The sequence below is a fragment of the Budorcas taxicolor genome, chromosome 2 (assembly GCF_023091745.1).
Source record: "Budorcas taxicolor isolate Tak-1 chromosome 2, Takin1.1, whole genome shotgun sequence".
NCBI lineage: Eukaryota > Metazoa > Chordata > Mammalia > Artiodactyla > Bovidae > Budorcas > Budorcas taxicolor.
In genome coordinates, this window is record NC_068911.1 from 33,306,012 (window position 1) to 33,328,104 (window position 22,093).

The 22,093-nt window shown below is 49.6% G+C and overlaps 1 protein-coding gene across 1 annotated transcript in view; it reads right to left on the reverse strand.

Moving 5' to 3' along the window:
- Window positions 1-22,093, reverse strand: part of CIITA (class II major histocompatibility complex transactivator) — a 54,765-nt gene that overhangs the window by 20,572 nt on the left and 12,100 nt on the right. Inside the window, exons 2-5 of the mRNA XM_052663110.1 lie at window positions 5,540-5,686; window positions 5,206-5,301; window positions 1,673-1,735; window positions 931-1,011 (exon numbers count right to left, since the gene is read on the reverse strand). Of these exons, the coding sequence (XP_052519070.1) occupies window positions 931-1,011; window positions 1,673-1,735; window positions 5,206-5,301; window positions 5,540-5,686 (387 nt within the window). The remainder of the gene's footprint in view (window positions 1-930; window positions 1,012-1,672; window positions 1,736-5,205; window positions 5,302-5,539; window positions 5,687-22,093) is intronic.

Sequence of the window (22,093 nt, forward strand, 5' to 3'; positions counted from 1 at the left end):
CGAGAACAGCAAGTGCAAAGGCCCTGGGGCTGGAAAACATACATGGGTTACAGGAATGGAAAGAAGGCAGAGTGATTGGAACCTAGAGACTCACAGCAAGTTTGGAGAGCTGGGAAGCACCAGGTCATACAGGCCTGTATTTTGTAGCCACTGGAGGGTCAGTGTGTGTGTGTCAGTCACTTCAGTCATGTTCGACCCTTTGCAAACCCACGGACTGTAGCCTGCCAGGCTTCTCAGTCCATGGGATTCTCCAAGCAAGTATTACTGGAGTGGGTTGCCATTTCCTCCTGCAGGGGATCTTCCCGACCCAGGGATTCAACCACAGTAGTCTCTGGCACAGTAGGTGGATTCTTTACCAGTGACCCACTGGGGAAACCCAGAACGTCAGCAGGGCAGCAAATACGATCTGATTTGTATTTAAAAGTCCACGTTGCCTGCCAGGTGAGGGCAAATTAAGGAGCAGGGAGACTGACAAGAGGCTCTGAGAGATGCAGGTACTCGCCCAAGATCACACGGATCTGTTATAAATAACAGATCCAGGACTCAAACCCAGATCTTGCTGGCAAAAAACTGTGCTTGAAGAGCTCGTCCTTAAACAGGGGGTGACAACTAAGGATGAAAGAGAAGCCAGAGCCCAGAGGTCCATTTGGACCCCAGAATAGCCAGGGGCAGAGACCCAGCAGGAGAGCAGCCAGTTGATCCTGGGCAAGCAGCTTCCTCCCTGTGTCACTAGGGAGCAGGAGTGAGGGGAGAGGAGGGAGGACTCCCAAGCCCAGGCCGAGCAGACAGGGCTCAACGAGGGAAGCAACTGGGAGCCATCCCAGGGTTTAGAGCCAAGGCAGGGCCAGCAGTCAAGCAAGGCTGGGCCAGACCAGGGGGTGGGGATGGCGAGGAGGGTGTTGGGGAGGGATGGGGTGGTGGCTCACTCACGTCTTTTCTGACTTTTCTGCCCTGCTTCCTCCAGCACCTCCACACTCTCGCTGGTCATTTCTTCCAATCCTATGTGCTCAACTTTGGGGAAAAACCAAAGACACCAACACATAGTCAGTGGACGTCCAAGGTGAGGCCCCACTGACACTCCGTTGGGAGGGAATGTGATCACTCATTGAGGGTTGGTCCTCAGGTATTACAGTGCTCCCCCAGGAACAAGGAAGGAAATGCAGGCTGAGCCAAGAACTTCCCCCCACCCCCGCCAAGGGACAGTTAGGGAGTTTGAGATCACATGTCCATACTGCTATATTTAAAATGGATAACCAACAAGAACCTATTCTATAGCACACAGAACTTTGCTCAATGTTATATGGCAGCTTGGATGGGAGGGGACTTTGGGGGAGAATGGATATTTGACTGAGTCCCTTCACTGTCCACCTGAAACTATCACAACATCGTTAATCAGCTGTACTCTAATATAAAAAGTGAAAGTGAAAGTCGCTCAGTCGCATCCAGTTCTTTGCAACCCCATGGACTGCAGCCCACCAGGCTCCTCTCTCCATGGAATTCTCTAGGCAAGAATACTGGAGTGGGTAGCCATTCCCTTCTCCAGGGTATCTTCCCAACCCAGGGATCAAACCTAGGTCTCCTGCATTGCAGGCAGATTCTTTATTGGCTGAGCAAGCAGGGAAACTAATATAAAATAAAAAGTTAAAAAGAAAACAAGAACTGGTCAACTTACTGAAAATGTCTTTGCTCAGGCCCTCCAGCTGAGTGTCCTGGAAGACGTACTGGTCCAATTCCGCTGCCCAGACAAGAAAACGCACCATCAATCAACTATTTCTCACCAAATCCTTATTGTACGCCTGGCCTTGGACTATCAGGGAACTGTGACCCTTCAGACTTGGCACACACTGGGGTTCAATAAATGTGTGCTGAACGAATGATCAAATGAGTGAAGGAACACTGAGCCTTCATGGGCTGTCAATCTAATTAATATTAATTAATTAATCTAATATATATCCATGCAAACTTTTCTATTGCTATAAAGTAGTACATCGCAGCATAGCAGAGTTGTCTTGAAAGTGAAGTGAAAGTCATTCAGTCATGTCTGACACTTTGGGACCCCATGGACTGTACAGTCCACAGAATTCTCCAGGACAGAATACTGGAGTGGCTAGCCTTTCCCTTCTCCAGGGGATCTTCCCAACCCAGGGATCAAACCCAGGTCTCCCACATTGCAGGCGGATTCTTTACCAGCTGAGCCAGCAGGGAAGCCCAGAGTTGTCTGGGGTTTGAGTTTAAATTCCAGCTCTACTTCCCTCACCCCACTAGCTGTACAATCTTGGGTCTACTTAACCTCTCTGGGCCCCTATTTCCTCATCTGTGTAATGAGAATAAATAGTACCTACAACCCAGGGATGGATGGTGAGGATTGGAGGCTCTGCATTTAAAGCAATCAACACAGTAGCCAGGACACAGCAAACACTCCATAAAGTGAAAGTGTTAGTGGTTAAGTCATGTGTGGTTCTTTGCAACCCCAAGTGCTATAGCCTGCTGGGCTCCTCTGTTCATGGAATTCTCCAGGCAAGAATCCTGGAGTGAGTAGCCATCCCTTTCTGGTTAATTACATGAAGTGGAGCATGTCTTATGGCCAAGGGAAAGATAGCTATCATAGTAAGAGGTAAGAGGAGGGTGTATTTTGGGTTGGGGTAATCAGGGAGGTCTTCCCAGAGGCAGGGATCCAGGAGCCAGACCTTGAAAGATGGGGGCAGAGTCTAAGAGATGAAAGTGGAGGGCTTCCTGGTAAGTGGGGACAGAGTGAGGAAAGGTGGCTAGGAAACTCGTGAAATAGATGTTGTCAGTAAAAGTTTCGTGTTGGGGAAAGTTCGGGCTTCATTTTACAGGCAATTGGGCTTCCCTGGTGGCTCAGACAGTAAAGAATCTGCCTACAATGTGGGAGACCTGGGTTCGATCCCTGGGTTGAGAAGATCCCCTGGAGAAGGGAATGGCAACCCACTCTAGTATTCTTGCCTGGAGAATTCTATGGACCGAGGAGCCTGGCAGGCTACAGGCCATGAGGTCGCAAAGAGTTGGATATGACTGAGCAAGTAATACTTTCACTTTATAGGCAATAGGGAGCCATAAAAGGCTTCTGAGTGAGAGCACGATGGCGGTGATGTGATAGTGAATATGATAATGACGATGGTGTTGATGGTAGTGGTCGGGTGGCACCTAACACTTACTGAATGCTCATTGCAATCCTTCTCTAAATACGTTTCACACAGAAGCTTATTCAATTCTCACAGTCATCCCACAAGGCAGGCAAGATTATTATTCCCACTTTATACACGTGGAAGCCACTGTAATACTTCAAGATGTCTCAGAAGACTGAAGGCCCAGGAACACAGATTTGAGGAGGAAGCTGCCTCCTCTGCTTGCTCTTACTTCCTGTGTAGATGCCCCTAAGGGGGAAGTGAATCCTAACTGATTTGGAAAAAAGCCCAAATCATTCATTACTGTCTCCAGCTCTGAGGGAATGTGAATACTCTCAGGCCTAAGCATTTCTGCTTCTTCCAAGGAAATTCCCAGGTAGGAAAGGAAGAAGGTAGGCTCTCAGTTCTATAATTTTTGAGTCACATGCAGTTTCTGCTCCTCTCCATTTTCTGCCTGAGAAATCCCATGGACAGAGGAGCCTGGTGAGCTACATACAGTGCAAGGGGTCGCAAAGAGCTGGATATGACTTAGCAGGTGAGCATGCATACACACATGTAGGCATGATGCTGAGTTAACTATGTGTGGGGAGAGACTAGCCATGTTCATGCCAGACCTCTTAACTGATGCAATTCTTGGGATACCAGGAAAAAGGCCACTAAGAACATCTGTACAGGTTGTTCACTGTGCAAATGTGCCCAGCTGAGAGGGCAAATGGGCGCAGGTATCCAGCCTGAACTTTGATAGCCAAGTTCTTACTCTCCCTTTTTTTTTTCTCCTTATTTTGACTTTTTTGTTGTTTTAAAAATGTATTTATTTTTCATTGAAGGAGAATTGCTTTTCTGCCATACATCAACATGAGTCAACCACAGGTATACAAAAAGCCTCTCTCTCCTACCTCACACCCCATCCCACTGCTCTAGGTTGTCACAAAGAAGTTGTTACTTCCTAATAGGGGCTGCATCCTGAAAAGAAGAGGAGACATTGTTTTCCTAATCCAACAGAGCCTGTGCATGAGACAGTGGCAAACCTGGGAAGGAGGGATCCTTTACCTCACTCCACCAGGAAAAAAAAAAGAAAAGAAACACACTTCCCCAAAGAGTTCTGCCCTTGTCTAAAAGCTGTAGGTCTTTTTAAAGCTGCAAAACAGTCTCTGATCTTAAGCCTTAGCAAACCTCCTCACTCCAGATACTATAGTTCTTGTGGTTAAAAATAAGGACTTTGAAATAAGAAAGACCTAAGCTAGAATTTCAGACCTGCCTGTTACTATCACTAATGCAGCCTTGAGTAGATGCTTTAATCTCTCTAAATCTTGATATCCTCATCTGTTAAATGAAGATACTGACAGTAGCTACTTCCTCTGTTTTTGGAAAGATTCAGTGTGATAACACACACATTGTGATTAGCAGGCTACAAATGCCCCCCCTCAATGGTAGTTACACTGGCTTCCATGTGTACAAAATGGGAATAATAATCACACCTGCCTTGTGGGATGACTGTGAGAACTGAATAAGTTTCTGTGTGTACAGTGTTTAGAACAGGAACGTGCAAAGAGTAAGCATCAGTGTTGGGTACCACCAGACCCTACCATCAACACCATCATCACTATCATCACTCACTCAGAAGCCTTTTATGGCTCCCTATTACCTGGAGTCAAAACTTTCACTGCAGATGCCTATCTCAAGAGCTTCCTAACCACCCTTTCTCACTCTGCCTCCACTGCCCAGGAATCTATTACAAATACTAGACTAATTTAGCTTAGGAGTTGGGGAGAAAGAGAGGGAGGGTATGATATGGGCTTTGTGGGAAGGAAGGAAGGAAAAGCAGCAAATGGAAAAAGGTATAGAAATGGTGGCAGAAGATGCGGAAAGTTAAATTTATTTGCCTGGTGTTCATCTCCCCTTTTCCCAATTCGCTGTCCTTCTAACCCTCTCTTCCCATCCTTCTTGCTCTGATTTCTGACGGAGGGCCTGTTGGCTCCTGGGGAGACATTAACAAGAGAGAAAAAAAAGAATCTTTCCCCTGAATTGTCCTTTTTCTGGGCTAAGAATGCTTTCTCACCGATATTGGCATAAGCCTCCCTGGTCTCTTCATCACCTTCCATGTCACACAACAGCCTGCTGAACTGTTCGCAGTTGATGGTGTCTGTGTCAGGCTCTGGGAGGAAAAGACACTTGAATGAAGCTGGAAAGATCTGGGAAGGAGGCTGCTGGGGAAGGAGGGAGAGGCAGGGCGGGCTGGGAGGGTCCCCACCAGGAGCGAGCCCGGCCCGCCGTTGGAGCTGTCCGTGGTGCTGAGCGGAGCTCCGCGGCCAGCACTTCCGCTGGGTAGTATCTCCACTGCGGGCTGAGGGGTGCGGAGGGCCTTGAAAGGGGCCCGAGGGAGGGCAGCCTACCTGAGCAGAGATCTATCTCTTCTTCTCCTGTCAGATCCATCCGGTCGTAGAGGTGGTAGAGCTGCAAAGGGTCAGCACTGCTGTTGAGAAGTTCTAAGTAACTGCCTTCTAGAGGTCCCAGCTCCATGGTAGGGCACTGTCCACTGCCTGGAAGGGAGACACAGCAGTCAGCTCATGGGGTGTTGGAAAGATGCAGAGAATTAACACCTACCACAGTTCCCAGCGGGCTCTCTTGTTCAAGGCGAGGGTTGGCGGGAGCCAAAGAAAGTGAACAGAGGTTTCTCATTCAGCACTACTTATGTGCTCAGGGCAAAGAATATGCCTGCAATGCAAGAGACGTGGGGTCGATCCCTGGGTAGGGAAGATCCCCTAGAGAAGGGAATGGCTACCCACCCCAGTATTCTTGCCAGGAGAATTTCATGGACAGAGGAGCCTGGCGGACTACAGTCCATGGGGTCGCAGAGAGTCAGACACAACTGAGTGACTAACAGTTTCACGTGTGTTCAGGACATTGAGGAGGAGAAGCCCTACATCTTTCCTCTAAGAATCTTTGTCACAGTGGGAAGATGCCCGTGATACAGAAAAGGGAACCAAAGAAGTGTCAATTCAGGACATCTCATACCTGGGAGCCAGGGGACCTAAGTTCTGCTGTTAGCACTACCATGAATGATAACAGCTAAGATGCACAGAATACCTACTATGTGCCAGACACAGTGTAGCAATTTAATTCTCACATCAACAACCATATGAGGTAGGTACTATTACTAACTTCATTTTAGACACGAGTAAACTGAGGCTCAGAGAGGCGAAGTGACCTATGTAAGGTAACCAAAGCCCAACCAGAGGTTAGTTCTGGGCAGTCTGACTCATAGACCTGTATTTAGGTGTTAGGCTTTCCTGCCTTGGGTGACCTCAAGCAAGTCTGTGCTCCTCTCTATGCTTCAGTTTCCTAATATCTAAATTGAAGGTGTTGAGACACATTTTCTCTAATATCTTTCATTAGTAATTGTTGGAGGACATATCAAATACCTTAGGTTCTACTTCATTTAATCTTCAAAACAGCCCTGGCTCAGTCCACACAAAAACTTGTATACAAATGTACATAGAAGCATGTTTCATAATAGCCAAAACATGGAAAAATTCAAATGACTATCAATGAATAAATGGATAAACAAAATGCAGAATATCCATACAATGCAATAACTGTTGTTGTTGTTCAGTTGCTCAGTCATGTCTGAGTCCTTGCAACCCCAGGGACTGCAGCACTCCAGGCTTCCCTGTCCTTCACCATCTCCCAGCATTTGCTCAAACTCATGTACATCAAGTCAGAGAGGCCACCCAACCATCTCATCCTCTGTCACCCCCTTCTCCTCTGGCCCTCAATCTTTCCCAGCATCAGGCTCTTTTCCAATGGAATAGCATTCAAACATAATAAGCAATAAAGTATGGATACATACTTCAACATGGATGAAATTTGAAAACATCAAGATAAGTGAAGGAAGTCAGACACGAAGGCACATTTTGTATGATTCCATTTATACAAAATGTACAGAAGAGACAAATCTTTGGAGATAGAAGGCAAATTCATAGTTGGCTACATTTGGAGGAGACAGAGACTTGAGGGGAGGGAAATGGGGAACAACTGCTAGTGGTTATGAGGCTTTTCGGGGGGAATGATGAAACATTCTAAAGTTGACAGGGGATGGTTATATATCATACCAAAGTGGCCATTGAATTGTATACTTTAAATGGGTGAATTGTCTGAAATTTGAATTATATCCCAATAAAGCTGTTAAGAGCAAGAGTCGTGTGGGGGCTTCCCAGGTGGCACAGTGGTAAAGAATCCGACTGCCAGTGCAGGAGATGCAGGAGACACGGGTTTGATCCCTGGGTTGGGAAGATCACCTGGAGGAGGAAACCCACTCCAGTATTCTTGCCTGGAAAACTCTATGGACAGAGGAGCCTGGTGGGCTACAGTCTACGGGGTCACAAGAGTTGGACAGGACTGAGTGACTGAGCACAGCACAAAGCTGTTAAAATGAAACAAAACACTGGCTCTGGGAGGTAGGCTTTATGGTCTTCCCTTTGCAGGGGAGTAACCTGAGGCTCACAGGGGCTCAGAAGACCCCTGACGGACAGCTCTTGCTGGCTGGAGCCAGTGTGAAGCTCCGTCAGCTCCAATGGCCCTGCCGTCCCCCCAGTTTTGGTAGTCTATAATTCCACGATCTGCACATTTCCCATTGCTGCTGCAACAGTGTGCCACAGGGCCAGTGTAGCTTAAGGCAATCAGTCTTATCCCCTCACAGTTCTGGAGGCCAGAAGTCTAAATCAAGGTGTCGGCAGCCTTGGTTCTTCTGGAGGCTCTAGGGGGACATCCTTCCTTGCTTCTTCTAGCTTTGGGGATTGATGGCATTCCTTGACTTGTGACTTTGAGGCCACATCACTCCATTCTACACCTAAGTGCTCACATCATCTCCGAATCTGCATTTGTCTTAAATGGACACTGATTTAGAGTCTACCCAGACAAACCGGGCTTCCCTGATAGCTCAGTTAGTAAAGAATCCACCTACAATGCAGGAGACCTGGGTTCAATCCCTGGGTTGAGAAGATCCCCTGAAGAAGAGAAAGGCTACCCACTCCAGTATTCTGGCCTGGAGAATTCCATGAATATATTAAAGAGTACCTTTTGGAGAAGGGAATGGCAACCCACCCTAGTATTCTTGCCTGGAGAACCCCATGGACAGAGGAGAGCCTGGTGGGCTAGTCTATGGAGTTGCAAAGAGTTGCAAATTCACATGACGGTGAATTTCACTCACTCACTCAGATACACCAGGACATCAGTTCAAGATCTTTAACTTAATTACATCATCCACAAAGACCTTTTTTATTCCAAATAAGGTAGGACTCAATGCTCTAGGGGTTTTATGTTGACATATCTTTGAGGTGGAGGGGGAGGTGCAACATTCAACCCACTATACTTGGGATGCAGACACATGCTGGAAAGAATCAAAAGAAGCTTCCTGGAGGAGGTGAGAAGAGCAATGGCCAGAAGGTCCAAGGTAGGCTTCCAATGCCCAGCCTGGGCCAGAGGAAAATGTAATTGAAACGGGAGGATCGTGAGAAAACACACATACGCAACTCGCTTCCACCACCCAGGTGCTCTTTTTCCTTTCACTCATCAACAGCTCTCATTAGCTCTGAAGAGTCTCAACACAGACCCGGATACCACAGAGAATGAACTTTCCAGTCCAGCAAGACGCCCTGGCCAGGGTTGACTGTTTATAATGGGTTGGGTGGGGGTGGCAGGAACCCAGACTTAGCAGGCTTGCGTTAATGACCCAGCCAACCATGACTAGAGGAAGTGGAACTGAAAGATGGGGCCACCAGCTCTCTTTTCTCGGAGCAGGGCCAAGGCTGGGAGGTGGGGGGAAGGTCTTCACTTCTCCCAACAAGTCCTGGGAGCCAACCAAGCAATCTACTGTGCTCTCCAGGATGGTGAGAGAAGAGCTCTCTGCCCCAAATCTTGCCTGCTGCCCCGCCCCCATTTTCAATCTGCAGTCTTTATTGACAGCCTACGTTATAGCTAGCCATCTGCCTCTTTCTCCAGACAGTGAGATCTGGTAACAACAGAGCCAGACTAACCCCAGCAATTCTGAGTTCTCCCACAAGGACTGCCAGGGACCTTCAGGCTCAATCTCCTTCATCCTACAGAGGAGAAGATGAAACCCTGAGATGGGCTGTGCCTTGCACAAGGCCCTCGAGTCTGCTGGTGGTGGGGCCCACACCTAGCATAAGACTCCCAGTCCACGCTCTTCCCTGCCAATCAAAATGTATCTGGTCAACTAAGCACCCCCATTTATCTAGGCTCAGGAATAGGGACCAGGTCCTATCACAGATGGACAAAGGAGGCAGATGCAGAGGGGAGGGAGCATGAAGAAGCCTAGCTTATTGACAGGCTCAGCTGCAAACACTGGACACCAAATGTGGTCCAATACCAGGGAAATACACTGACAGCTGAGAAAGAAGGCAAATCCTTTGAGCTTCGGAATCAAACTGCCCGATTCTCAAATCATTCTTATCTACCAACTCACCACACCCTGGAAAGTTCATTTTTTAGATCTCTTGGAGCCTCGGTTTCCTCTTCTTTATTTTTAGGCCACGCTCGCAGCTTGTGGTATCTTTGTTTCCCACATGTGTGTGCTCAGTTGCTCAGTTGTGTCCAACTCTGTGATCCATGGATTGTAGCCCACCAAGCTCCTCTTTCCATGGGCTTTTTCGGGCAAGAACACTGGAGTGGGGTGCCATTTTCTCCTCCAGGGGATCTTCCTGATCCAGGGATTGAACTAGAATCTCCTGCATTGGCAGGGGTATTCTTTACCACTGAGCCACCTGGGAATCCCCTTAGTTCCCTGACCAGGAATAAAATCCAGGCCCCCTGCAGTGGGAGCATGGAGTCCTAACCATTGGACCACCATGGAATTCCCTCAGTTTCCTTGTCTGTAAAGTGGTAGTCCATAAGGATTAGGTGAATTAATTCATGTAGAGCCCTTAGGAAGGTGACCGTCACTCAGTAAGTGCCTAAGGAATGAAAGCATAGCCACACACAGAGAGCACAATATGGATGATGGCTATGATTATTGTTAATTCACCTCTTACCTCTGCAAGAATCACTGCAGATGGTAACTGCAGCCATGAAATTAAAAGATGCCAGCTCCTTGGAAGAAAAGTTATGACCAACCTAGACAGCATATTACAAAGCAGAGACATTACTTTGCCAACAAAGGTCTGTCTAGTCAAAGCTATGATTTTTTCAGTAGTTATGTATGGATGTGAGAGTTGGCCTATAAAGAAAGTTGAGCACTGAAGAATTGATGCTTTAGAACTGTGGTGTTGGAGAAGACTCTTGAGAGTCTCTTGGACTGCAAGGAGATTCAACCAGTCCATCCTAAAGGAAATCAGTCTTGAATATTCATTGGAAGGACAGATGCTGAAGCTGAAGCTCCAATCCTTTGGCCACCTGATGTGAAGAACAGACTCCTTGGAAAAGACCCTGATGCTGGGAAAGATTGAAGGCAGGAGAAGGGGATGACAGAGGATGAGATGGTTGGATGGCATCACCAACTCAGTGGACATGAGTTTGAGTAAACTCTGGGAGTTGGTGATGGACAGGGAGGCCTGGCATGCTGCAGTCCATGGGGTCGCAAAGAGTCAGGCACGACTGAGCAACTGAACTGAACTGAACCTCTACAAGATTTATAAGGAGATCCTTTCTTTTCCATACCTACCTTACGACATTGTGAAGCCAAGATTCCTGTTCTTTTGCATAAGGGGATCCCACAGCCTCCACAGGAGCAAGTAAGCCCTAGAATCAGCAGTGCCACCTGGAATATCTGCTCTCAGACATCCCAGACATACATGTCAGCACCTCCCTGCATCTCTGAGACAAAGCCCACATCATACACGCTTCCTCTTGAATAGACAAGGATTTGCAGCTCACCACAGACGTCTGCCCCCAATCTGAATTCACCAAGAGCCCTAGGGAGGAGGCAGCTGGAGTATTATGCCCACTTGACCAAGGAGGATCCTCAAACCCTTCACCAAAATGGCCTGTCTAAGGTCATCTGGTTGGAGAACCTGACTTTGAATCCTGGCTGGGAGACCTTAGGCAAGTGACTTAATCTTTCTGAGTATCAGCTTTCCCATCACTAGACTGGGATAATAATACTTACTTTGTGGGACCATCAAAAGGCCAGGAAGGGTTCTGCATGGTACACCAGGCACACCAAAGGCCATGGTAAAAGGAAGCCCAATCTACTGGGAGCCTGAGACTTCAGGCTTTCACTTTAGAGCTCCCCACAGTGCCATACTGCCTCCCACTCATGCTGAATCGACTTGGCCTGCGATCTGCTGGTGTTCCCACAACCATGTTTCTTGTGTCTCTATACGCTTAGGAAGAATTTCAGAGGCTCCTAACTGGGCTCTTTCCTCCCTGTGCAATTCCAGAGGGGCCTGGAGGCAGAGCCCACTTCAAGGGAGAGAGTCCCCTGCAGATCCCCCAGCACAGGCCAGAACCTCCAGGCGAGGGACCCTGTGAGTACAGGAACCTTCCATCTAGCTCACCTATCCCCCACGCTCCAACACACGGCAACCCCTCTCAGCTAGAATTCATTGGTGCCTCTGAGTGCCGGGCATCGAATGACATGTTTATAGGTATTATCCTATTTAGCTGAACTCACACAGTAGTCATATGTCTTTCCATTTCTCAGATGAAGAAACAGGCTCAAAGAGAAGAGCAATGAACTGGGACCTGAAGCAGCTGCCTGGCTCCAAGTCTCAGCTTCTTCCAGGCTCTTGGCAAAACCCACCCCTGGCCACACTGGGGAGGTGCCTTCCCCCGGCGGTGCACTGAAGCGTGGGTGGCAAGACGATTTCTCCTTTTGAGAAGCTGTTGGGGGTGCAGCTGAGGAGTGAGCTGTGTCTTTTTGGTAAAGGGGCAGTATTTTTAGAAGGTCCTCTTTGGACCCACCCTTCCCCTTGGGCCACCACCATCTACATCCAATTTGAGAAAAAGTTCCTAATCCTTTGCTACCAAAAATCCCTTTGGGGGTTTGTTTCCATCTCCACTTCACATGACACCACAGGTTTTGAAAGAACGTACACACACAAATGGTTTTTGAAATAAAGCTTCATTTCCCTCTCCCCCGGAGGGAAATCAAGCATTACCAGAATGTTCTAGCGCAGATGCTGATATTCAGTTTTTATAGTTCTTCTGTGCTCTGTCTTGGGGAGAGTCCTTTTTTGTCTCGGGGTGGTGCTAGATGTGCTCTGTTTATTATCAAGTGTCACACCAGCTCTGGGAGATTGGTGTTATTGTACCCATTACACAGATGGTGACAATGAGGTTAGGCTCAGTTATCAGTTGCTTTCTTCCCAGAGAGGGGGGTATATCCTTGAGGATGTGAGGAGACACTGAGAGGCAGGAGGGGACTTCTTTGGTACTCCAAAGTTTTCAGCACTGCTCTGGACTGTGATGAAACAGCATGAGAAAAAATACTTCCCTATTTGTTGACTGTGAGCTCCTCCCAAGGAAGAAGTGGAAAATCTCTGAACTATGTGTCTAGAGACACGGGTTTGAGTTCCAATTCTGCCTTTGATCTTGAATTCCTTTCTCTACCCATCTGAGCCTTAGTTTTGCCAGCTGGGTGTGGAAGCCCACTCAGATGAGGCATTTAGCGGTTCTAGATTCCTCATTGTTTACCAGCTTTCCTCCCTGCCTTTCCCTCAAACCCCCCTAACACCACTCTGCCCCCCAACTTCATGATAAGTTTCTTCCGGATGCCACTTTGTGGCCGGAAGCCAGAAGCCCAGGGTTACTTATCTACCACAAGCAGTTCTCAGTCAGCATCTCAGTGGATCAAACAAGTTCCTCTTTTCCTCCTGCTCCCTACAGGCCCCCAGATAAATTCAGCAAGACACCTTGCACTTTTTTCCCCTCCAAATCTGTAAAACAATGATTTACTGAGCATCTCCTACAAGAAAGTCACTGGGCTCAGTTCTCTGAGGGCCTTAGAGAGGTTTAAAACACAACCCCTGCCAAGAAGCTTGCAGTATAGGCCTGGATGATATTTTAGAAAAGAGACAAAATGTGAGGATAATGGTACAGTGGTTAAGGGTGCAAGCTCTGGGTTCAAACTCCAGTTCCACGCTAACTGGGTGACCTCAGATAAGTTACTCAGCCTCTCTGAGTTGTGGAATCTATTGCTCTTAGGTCGCACGGTGTCAACCTCATTAGACTGCTATGCGTGTGTGCGTGTGTGCTCTGTTGTCCAGTCGTGTCTGACTCTGCGACCCTGTGGATGTAGCCCCACCAGGCTCCTCTGTCCATGGAAGTCTCCAGGCAAGAATACTGGAGTGGGTTGCCATGCCCTCCTCCACGGGATCCTCCCGACCCAGGGACCGAACCCACGTCTTCTGTGGTTCCTGCACTGCAGGGAGATTCTTTACTGATGAGCCCTGGGGAAGCCCTCATTAGGCAGCTATGACTTGCCTAAAGTGACATATCCAAGAAGTACTACTAAGATGTAAACTCCAATATGGAAGCAGCAAGGTGTCACTTGCCACCGTACAAGTGACAAAACTAGAAAACTGAACAATGCCAAGGGGTTGGTGGGATTGGATGTTTGCAGAGCTACCTGCAAAGCAACTTGGCACCCCCTAAAATACCTAAGGGTGCAGAGCTCCTACAATTCAGTGATTCAGTTCTTGGATATATACCAAAGAAACACCCGCACAACTCCATGAGAGCACCCATCGGAAGTTGCCCACCGCCAGTACGGTTTGCGGTGACCAGGAGTTGGAGGCCACCTGGGTGTCCGTTGCTAGGGGAAGGATGGTACCAAGTAGCTGGTGCAGTCTGCAGGGGATGATGCTGTGATCAGAAGCCACAGTCCAAAGGCACATGGAGGCGGATCTTAATAACACAGTACAGAGTGGAAACGTACGAAGCAGAGTAGTTCTTCTAGATGTACAGAGTGACATACAGGTGCAGAAAAACAAGAGCAACACGTATTTTAGAACACACTCCAACAAAAGGATACACCTCGAGTGCATTAGAGTGGGTGTCCAGAAAGAGGAAAGAGTAACGGGGAAAAGGGAAGTTAAATAAGACAGATGCCTCAAGTGGACTAAAGATCAGACTGTACTGCGAAGTGAGATGTGTAGTTAACTCAAGATTGGAAAAGGCTCCTGAAGTTTAAGAGAAACCAAACAAAACCGAAGATGACGGAAGCTACCTGGGGTGAGGTATGTCTGTGGCTCACCAAACAGGGCCTGACACCCACAGATATTCAAATAAAGGAAGAAAACTGCACTCTTGCCACCCTGTAGACTGCCAGGGATGGGTGGATGGGCCCAGGAGCCCCCAGTCCTGGGAGAGGAGATGAGAAAGTGAAGGACTTGGAGGTGAACAGGGAAAAGTGGGCATCATCGGTAGAGGAGGAAGCCGCAGCCCTCTGGCCCCCGATGCTGGTCCAGCATGGGCGACCAGGAAAATGAGACAGAGAAGACTTCCAGAAACTGCTGGTGTCAAGACTTTCACTTCCCAGAGGGGCTTGACGAGGTCACAAGAGACAGAGCAGAAACTAAGGTACGTGGTGGCCGTGCTGAGGGATAGTGGGGCTGGAAGGCAGCTGAGGGTTCTTGTCACTTCTCCTCCAGGCAGGGAGATTGGAAGGTGTGCATGTGTGTGTGTGTGCACGTGTGTGTGCGCGCACATTGTGTGAGCATGTCATAGCAGCCAACAGGCCAGACAACGAGAGGTCTGGAAATACTGTAATTGGTTGGATTTTGTGCCTGACTGAAACTGCAGGCTTCTCTGTGCCAAAGGGGGCTTGGCTTGGAGTATGGATTCAAAATGAAGGGTGAGGGATTTTCCTGGTGGTCCAGTGGCTAAGACTCCATGCTGCCAATACCGGGGGCCTGGGTTCGATCCCTGGTCAGGGAACTGGATCCCACAAGCTGCATCTAAAAAAGCCTGCATGCTGAAACAAAGGTTGAAGATCCCACATGCTGTAACCAAGACCCGGAGCAGCCAAATAAATACACAGTTGTTTTTTTTTTAATGAAGGGTGAGTTAGGCCTATAGACCTAGGTGTTTTGTTTCCTAAGACAATTTGTGTGTCTATGTGTATTGTTGCTGTTATTGTTCAGTCACTAAGTTGTGTCCAACTCTTTGTGACCCCGTAGACTGTAACCCACCAAGCACCTCTGTCCATGGGATTCTCCAGGCAAGAATACTGGAGTAGGTAGCCATTTCTTGCTTCAGGGATCTTTCCGGACCAGGGGTGAAACCCGTGTCTCCTGTTTGGCAGGCAAATTCTTTACCACTAAGCCACCAGGGACGTGTGTATGTATATGTGTGTCTTAATCACCATCGCAATGTCTCCATAGAGAGTACACAATTAATTGTTGCCAAAGTCCCCATTACTTCCCACTGCATTCTGCTGGGTCCTATTTGGTACAGTGATGACCCCTCAGGCATTTGAGTTGGCTTGGAGGCCTTCTAAGGTCTCTTCTCTCTCTGATCTGCTGGAAAGATGATGGCTTGGGATGGATGGGTGACTGGGAGAGGCAGGACTGGATTCTGTCCTGCCCCATAGGGGTAGGATGCACAGGAGGGTGTCTTCCAATAGAAAGGCTTGGAGGGGACTAGCCCTGAATGCCCAAACTGCCCAGTGCCATAAAGGAAGGAGCAGAAAGCCTGGGGGTTGTGGTGTCTGGGTGTTGGGTGTGTTCCCTTAGCTCTGGTGCCAGCTCTGGCTGGAAAAGGATTAGGAAATAAGCTGTCTGGAGAACCCAGGGCACCAAGAGCTAAAGAGCTATTCTCCACTGGACCCACCTCACCCTTCTCAAGGATCTTGGTGGCTCCAGAGGCTGAAGCCCCATCCCCTACCCTAGCCTCTCTGCGCTGAGACCAGCCTGTGCCAGGATACAGGGGTCTCGGAGCAGGAATGCTGGAAGTGGAAGCAAGATTGGCTCCGCTCCTGGCCACAGCACTTCTCAGCAGTTGGAGGGAGCGCAGAGGAAGTGAGCTGGTGCAGCCATGGAGACTGCCGTGTTGACCACGGCCTAGAGAGACAGGATCCACACAGGGAGTCATGACTGAGATCTGGGCCCTGCTCTGCGTCTGACAGACTCCGTGACCCTAGGCAAGCCCCTTTCCCTCTCTGGTCCCCAGTGGCCTCATCTAGTAAATAAGAATGTCGCACTAGAATGTGTGTGCATGCTCAGTCGACTTGGTCGGGTCTGACTCTTTGCGACCCCATGGACTATAGCCCACCAGGCTCCTCTGTCCATGGGATTCGCCAGGCAAGAATGCTGGAGTAGGTTGCCATGCCCTCCTCCAGGGGATCTTCCCCACCCAGGGATCGAACTCCTGTCTCACCCCCATGAGACAACTTGGTTCTGCTTTTCCCCACGTAGGGCTTGGAAATCTCCCAAAAGACTCCACAGAGACTACCTCTGAACCCTTGAGCAAGCCACCTATCTTTTCTGGACACCCTGGGGGACATCTGCTTCATCACAACTTGGAAAATCTTGGAACTCGAACAAGACGAGCTCTGCTGATGTGTGCGCCTGTATATGGCACTGTTACTGGGGTCAAGAGGCCCGGGGCAGGGGGAGGGAAAGGGGGAAGAAGGAGAAAGCTTGAGAGCTACAGCCAGGGGAGGAGGGGGACTCCATGCTTGTCCAGAACACCAGCCTCCCCCACCTCCGTGTGGCCTTTCCTCTGCATGCCCCAACCTTCCCAGCTACTGTCAGTGACCCGAAAAGGAGTCCAGCAAGTTGTTCCTGGAAGAAAATCTGAGCCGGGTGCTGGGGCGGGGAGGGGAACAAATAGCCCCGTGGCTGCAGTAAGCAAAGGTAGGCTCCCAACTCCAGTCCTAACCCCCAACTTGACCTACATGTGTGTGTGCTAAGTCGTTTCAGTCGTGTCCGACTCTTTGAGACCCTGTGGACTGTAGCCCTGCCAGTCTCCTCTGTCCATGGGATTCTCCAGGCAAGGATACTGGAGTGGGTTGCTATGCCCTCCTCCAGGGAATCTTCCCCACCCAGAGATCAAACCTGCGCCTCTTACATCTCCTGCATTGGCCGGTGGGTTCTTTACCACTAGTGCCACCTGGGAAGCCCAGCATGGCACCTAAGCCAGCAGCAGATGCTTTGCTGGGTGTTAGAGACTCCAAGAGAAATACATTACTCACCAACCCTGGCTGCCAGTCTCTGACGACAGCTAGCAAGCTGGGCTGTGAATCGAAATCGCCTGAAGCGGGTGCTAGACACACAGCAGCCCACATCTCATCCACAGAATCTGGGGTGGGGTCTAGAAATCTATATTTTTAAAGAGCACCACCCTTGGGCACCCTTTCCCCCAAGACACACACCCTTGCCTTGCGGTGACTGAAACCTAAGACAGGCTTTATTTCCAAGGCAGCCCGAGTTTACACTTGCTCAGTTTACACTTGCCTTTCAGTCCACATGGCTCTATGGCTTTTCCTTCCTCCATGGGGAACTTCCAAACTCTGCATTTCTATAACCTTTCTACTTCTTTCCAGCTGGAAACCCTGGAATCAGATTGGTCCCCAATTCCTACATATTTCCTTCCAAATTCCCTCAGCACAGCCCCTTGACCTAGGACCCCACCCCCCTCCCAGCCTAGATTGTTACAAGAGTTACTAGGTCTTTCTACTAACCCAAAGTATCCCAAACTTCAAGCATTCACCTGCCTCCTTTACAGTTTTTTGGTCATATCTGCATACCACCTGTTGTATAATTTACCTAAGCATTTTCCTTAAATCAACATTTAAAAAATCCCAAACATTCATTTTAAAAGAAAAGTTTCTGGAATTGAAAGTAGCAATGCAAATGGATAGGTGCATGCCAAAGTTTGCAGCAGCCACTATTCACAAAAGGCAGAAGATGGGAACAACTCAAGTGTCCATTGACAGATGAATGGGTAAGGCAAATGGCCACACACTGGAATAGTATGCAGCCAGAACAAGGAATGAGGTTCTGACACATGCTACAGCAGGGTTGAAACTTCTAGACATTATGCTAAGTGAAAAAAGCCGGACATAAAAGAACAAACATTGTATTAATATAATTCCACTTATATGAGGCACCTGGAGTAGTCGAATTCATAGAAACAAAAAGTAGAACGGTGGGGACTTGCCTAGCAGTCCAGTGGTTAAGAATCCACCTTGCAAGGCAAGGGGTACTGGTTCAATCCCTGGTTGAGGAACTAAGATCTGACATACAAAGAAACTAATCCCGTGGGCATTAACTATGGAGTTCAAGCACTTTGGAGCCTGTATGCCACAACTAGAGACTCCATGTTCTGCATCCCCTGCATGCCACAACTAAGACTCGACACAGACAAATAAATATTTATTTTAAAAAACATAGAAGGGTGGTTACCAGGGGCTGGGGGCAAGGGGAGAATGGGGAGTTAGAGCTTAACGGGGACAGAGTTTCAGTTTGGCCCATGAAAAAGTTTGGGAGATGGATGGTGGTGATGGCAGCACAACATTATGAATGCACTTTATGCCATTGAACTGTACACTTCAAAATGATTTTCTTGGTAAAGTTTATGTTTAAAAAAGAAGAAAACTTTCTATCGCTATCTTGCATGAAAAACAAAAATCAAAACCACTATCTCACTTGCTGTTGAAAACAAAACGCTATCAAATTAATGTCAACTGCCCTTCCACTTTGTTACATTAGTATTAGACTGCTGCTAACACGCCTACTCAGGCTTCCCTGGTGGCTCAGACGGTAAAGAATCCACCTGCAATGCAGGAGACCTGGGTTCGATCCCTGGGTTGGGAAGATCCCCTGGAGGAGGACATGGCAACCCACTGCAGTATTCTTGCCTGGAGAATCCCCATGGACAGAGAAGCCTGTCAGGCTATAGTCCATGGGGTCACAAAGAATCGGACACGACTGAGCAACTAAGCACAGCACAGCAACATGCCTACTCACAAAAAAGGAGGATTAAAAGAGAAACAGAAAAGCTCCGATGTCTTTCCTCTGAGAACCAGTGTCAATCAAGATCTCTCTTGAGAATTGTCTTTGGACCACGGATCACCTGCGGATTCCCTGGTGGTTCAGTGGTACAGAATCTGCCTGCCAATACAGGAGACACAGGTTTGATCCCTAAGCTGGGAAGATCCCCTGGAGAAGGAAATGGCAACCCACTCCAGTATTCTTGACTGGGAAATCCCATGGACAGAGGAGCCTGGTGGGCTACAGTCCATGGGGTCGCAAAAGAGTCGGACATGACTTAGTGAGTAAACAACAATGGATCACATATGTTCAAAGCCTGTGGAGACACAGGGGGCGTGAGCTCATGATGACCGCTCAGATCTCTCTATACAATCCTGCTAGAATCTGTGAGGGTTACTCTGGGCACGTGTGTATTCAAAGTGCTCTTGTGCAAGGCAGGAAATCATCAGGAAAGCACTCATATCTTATCCATCTTGTAGATACTTCTTGGAAGAGGAAGTCACTTACCCAGGGGGACTGATGCCAAGTCTGAAATCCAAGTCTGTGAGCTTCACCCTCTTCCTCAGGCCACCCGATCACCCAAGACTGACCCCTGGCCTTGGAGCAGGGCCCCTGTGCTAACTTTCTGATTCTACTCTTCTCAAGGTACTAGATGCCAGGTCCCTGCCATCAGACTTTGCTGTATCAACAAGCCTCCCTCTGACTATCCAGGCCCCGCCCTGCATTTGTGGAGGCTCACGCCTTGGCCCAGGTACTGGATGGGCTCTCAGAGGACCTGGATTCAGATTCTGAATCTGCTAACAACTTGGCACGGGGTCTTTGACAAAACTCCTTGGGAAGTCCCTCCATGTTTGTAACATGGAGAAGGTACAGCGGTTGGACCACATCAGTGCCTTTCAACATACGTGTGACCTCTGGACCCCTGAAACAGGAGACACACACCCACACACACACCACACACACACCATATGACCCCTGGACCCCTGAGATAGGAGACACACCCCCCCACACACACCCCCCCCCCCACACACACACACACCCACTGAGATAGGAGACACACACACACACCCACAAACACCCCCACACACACCCATAGCCGGTTCACCTGCTATTGGCAGCCCCAGGGCAGCCCCAGCCAATGGGATCTGGGGGCGTGGCCTGGGAACCCGCCCTCTAAACCTCTTCCCCAGCTTGCCCGCTCCGCCCTCCTCCGGCGGGTGATTCCCACGTGTGCGAAGCCTCGGAGCCCCTGGCTCATTTGTCTTTGAGGACCCTTCCCTCCATATTCTGGGACCTTGGAGACCAGGTCCTTGCCTAAGGCAGATTGGGATTTAGAAAGTGGTTTTTTGGGGTCTCATCTTCTCTTCCTTCGTCTCCACCGGCCCTCAAGCAAGAAGCACTAATTTCTTTAGCCTTCCGACTGGATGGGAATGGCATTTCTTTGGGAGGAGCGGGGAGGGGGAGAGCGGGGAGGCATATCAGTGTAAGACTTCTTGCCAAATTTAGGAACACCTGGCTGCAACTGGAGGTGGGGCACTTCAATCGTCTCCCATGTGTCACCTAGGGTGGAGAGAGAGGCTGCCCGACTCAAGGGAAAACCGCGGGTATTAAGGGTCCCAGACAGAGCTAGGCGTGGTGGGAGCCCCGCCCTAATCCCTCTCTTGGGGGATTAGTTTCCCTTAGTTTCTCGCCTTAGAAGACGTGGCTTAGGACCCCAACTTGCCATAGAGATGCCAACGGTCAAGCACAGTCCGGGAATGCCCCTGCCCCCGAAGATGCTAAAAGAGAAGTGAGGATCCCTCCAAATCGCTGGTTAAAGGTCTCCTCATAGACCCCCGCCCCACCCCCCAGCACTAGGGACCCCACTAATAGGACCGGGTACCCAGATTCCAGAGTCAGAGTGGGAACGTGACTCAAGAGGGAAACTGAGGCTTAGACAAACGCAGCCCGGGTCCTAGGTCTCGGGGTGGAAGGGAAGCCTGTGATTCCCTCCGCGCGCCCCCGCGAGCATCTTCAGATTCCAATACGCTCAGCCAGTGTGGCTACCCAGCGTCTGGCCTCGCCGCTAGCCTGCTCTGCGCGTCTCTTCTCGTCCCCGTGTCTCTGCAGACGCTGCCCTTCCCGCCGGCTCTCCCCGCCGCCGCTCCTGGACCCCGGTAAGCTGGGCAAAGCAGCCCAGCTCCGGGGTCTCCACTCCCATTTCTTGCGTGGAATCCTTCCAGGGATGCTGGAGACGAGGGGTTTTCTGGGTGTGCACTCTGCACGTTTACAGTCCCCCGGCTTCCAGCCTTGCTGTGAGACCACGGGCAAGTAGCTACCAGTCTCTGAACTCTATTCCCAGCCCCACCTCGGGGGCAGCAGAGGGGCCTTGGGTTACCTGCCGCTGTTTCCAGGGACTCCTGCGAGCGCTGCCTTCTGCTTCTCCCTCCTGCCAGCTCTGGGGTTGAATGAGGGCGGGGACTGGCGGTCGCCGGGCCACCTCCCTTCCACCCCTTCGGGGGGCCCCCGCCCCACTGTGGCTGCCTTTTTTCTCTTTCACTTTCTCTCTGCCCCACAGGGCTTGAGCCACCCAAGCTGGGGAGTAAGCAGACACCCAAGCCGCCCCCTGCTGCACCCACCACGTGCTTTCTCAGAAGCGCCTAGTCTGCCACCCACCGGAGCTCCAATCAGCCCCTAAAAATAGCCAGTGCTCGCTTGCCGGGAGGTAGCCTGCCCTTAGGCATTTGAAACACAGGGATTAGGAGGAAGCTGGCCCTCCCTTTCTCTCCACTTCAGCCCCACCTTGAAACTGACAAGCCATCCCTGCAGGGCACAGGGACTTGCTAGCCCAGCCACTCGCTCTGGAGAAGCCGGCTGCCCTGGGAGGCGGAGAAAATCCCGCAGGTAAATTCAGCCCCGGCACCTTGATTCCCCACTCCACCACCACCACACACCTCCTGACAGCTTTCTTCCCTCCTTTCTTCTTCCACAGGTCCTGCAGCCCTGCTCCATCCA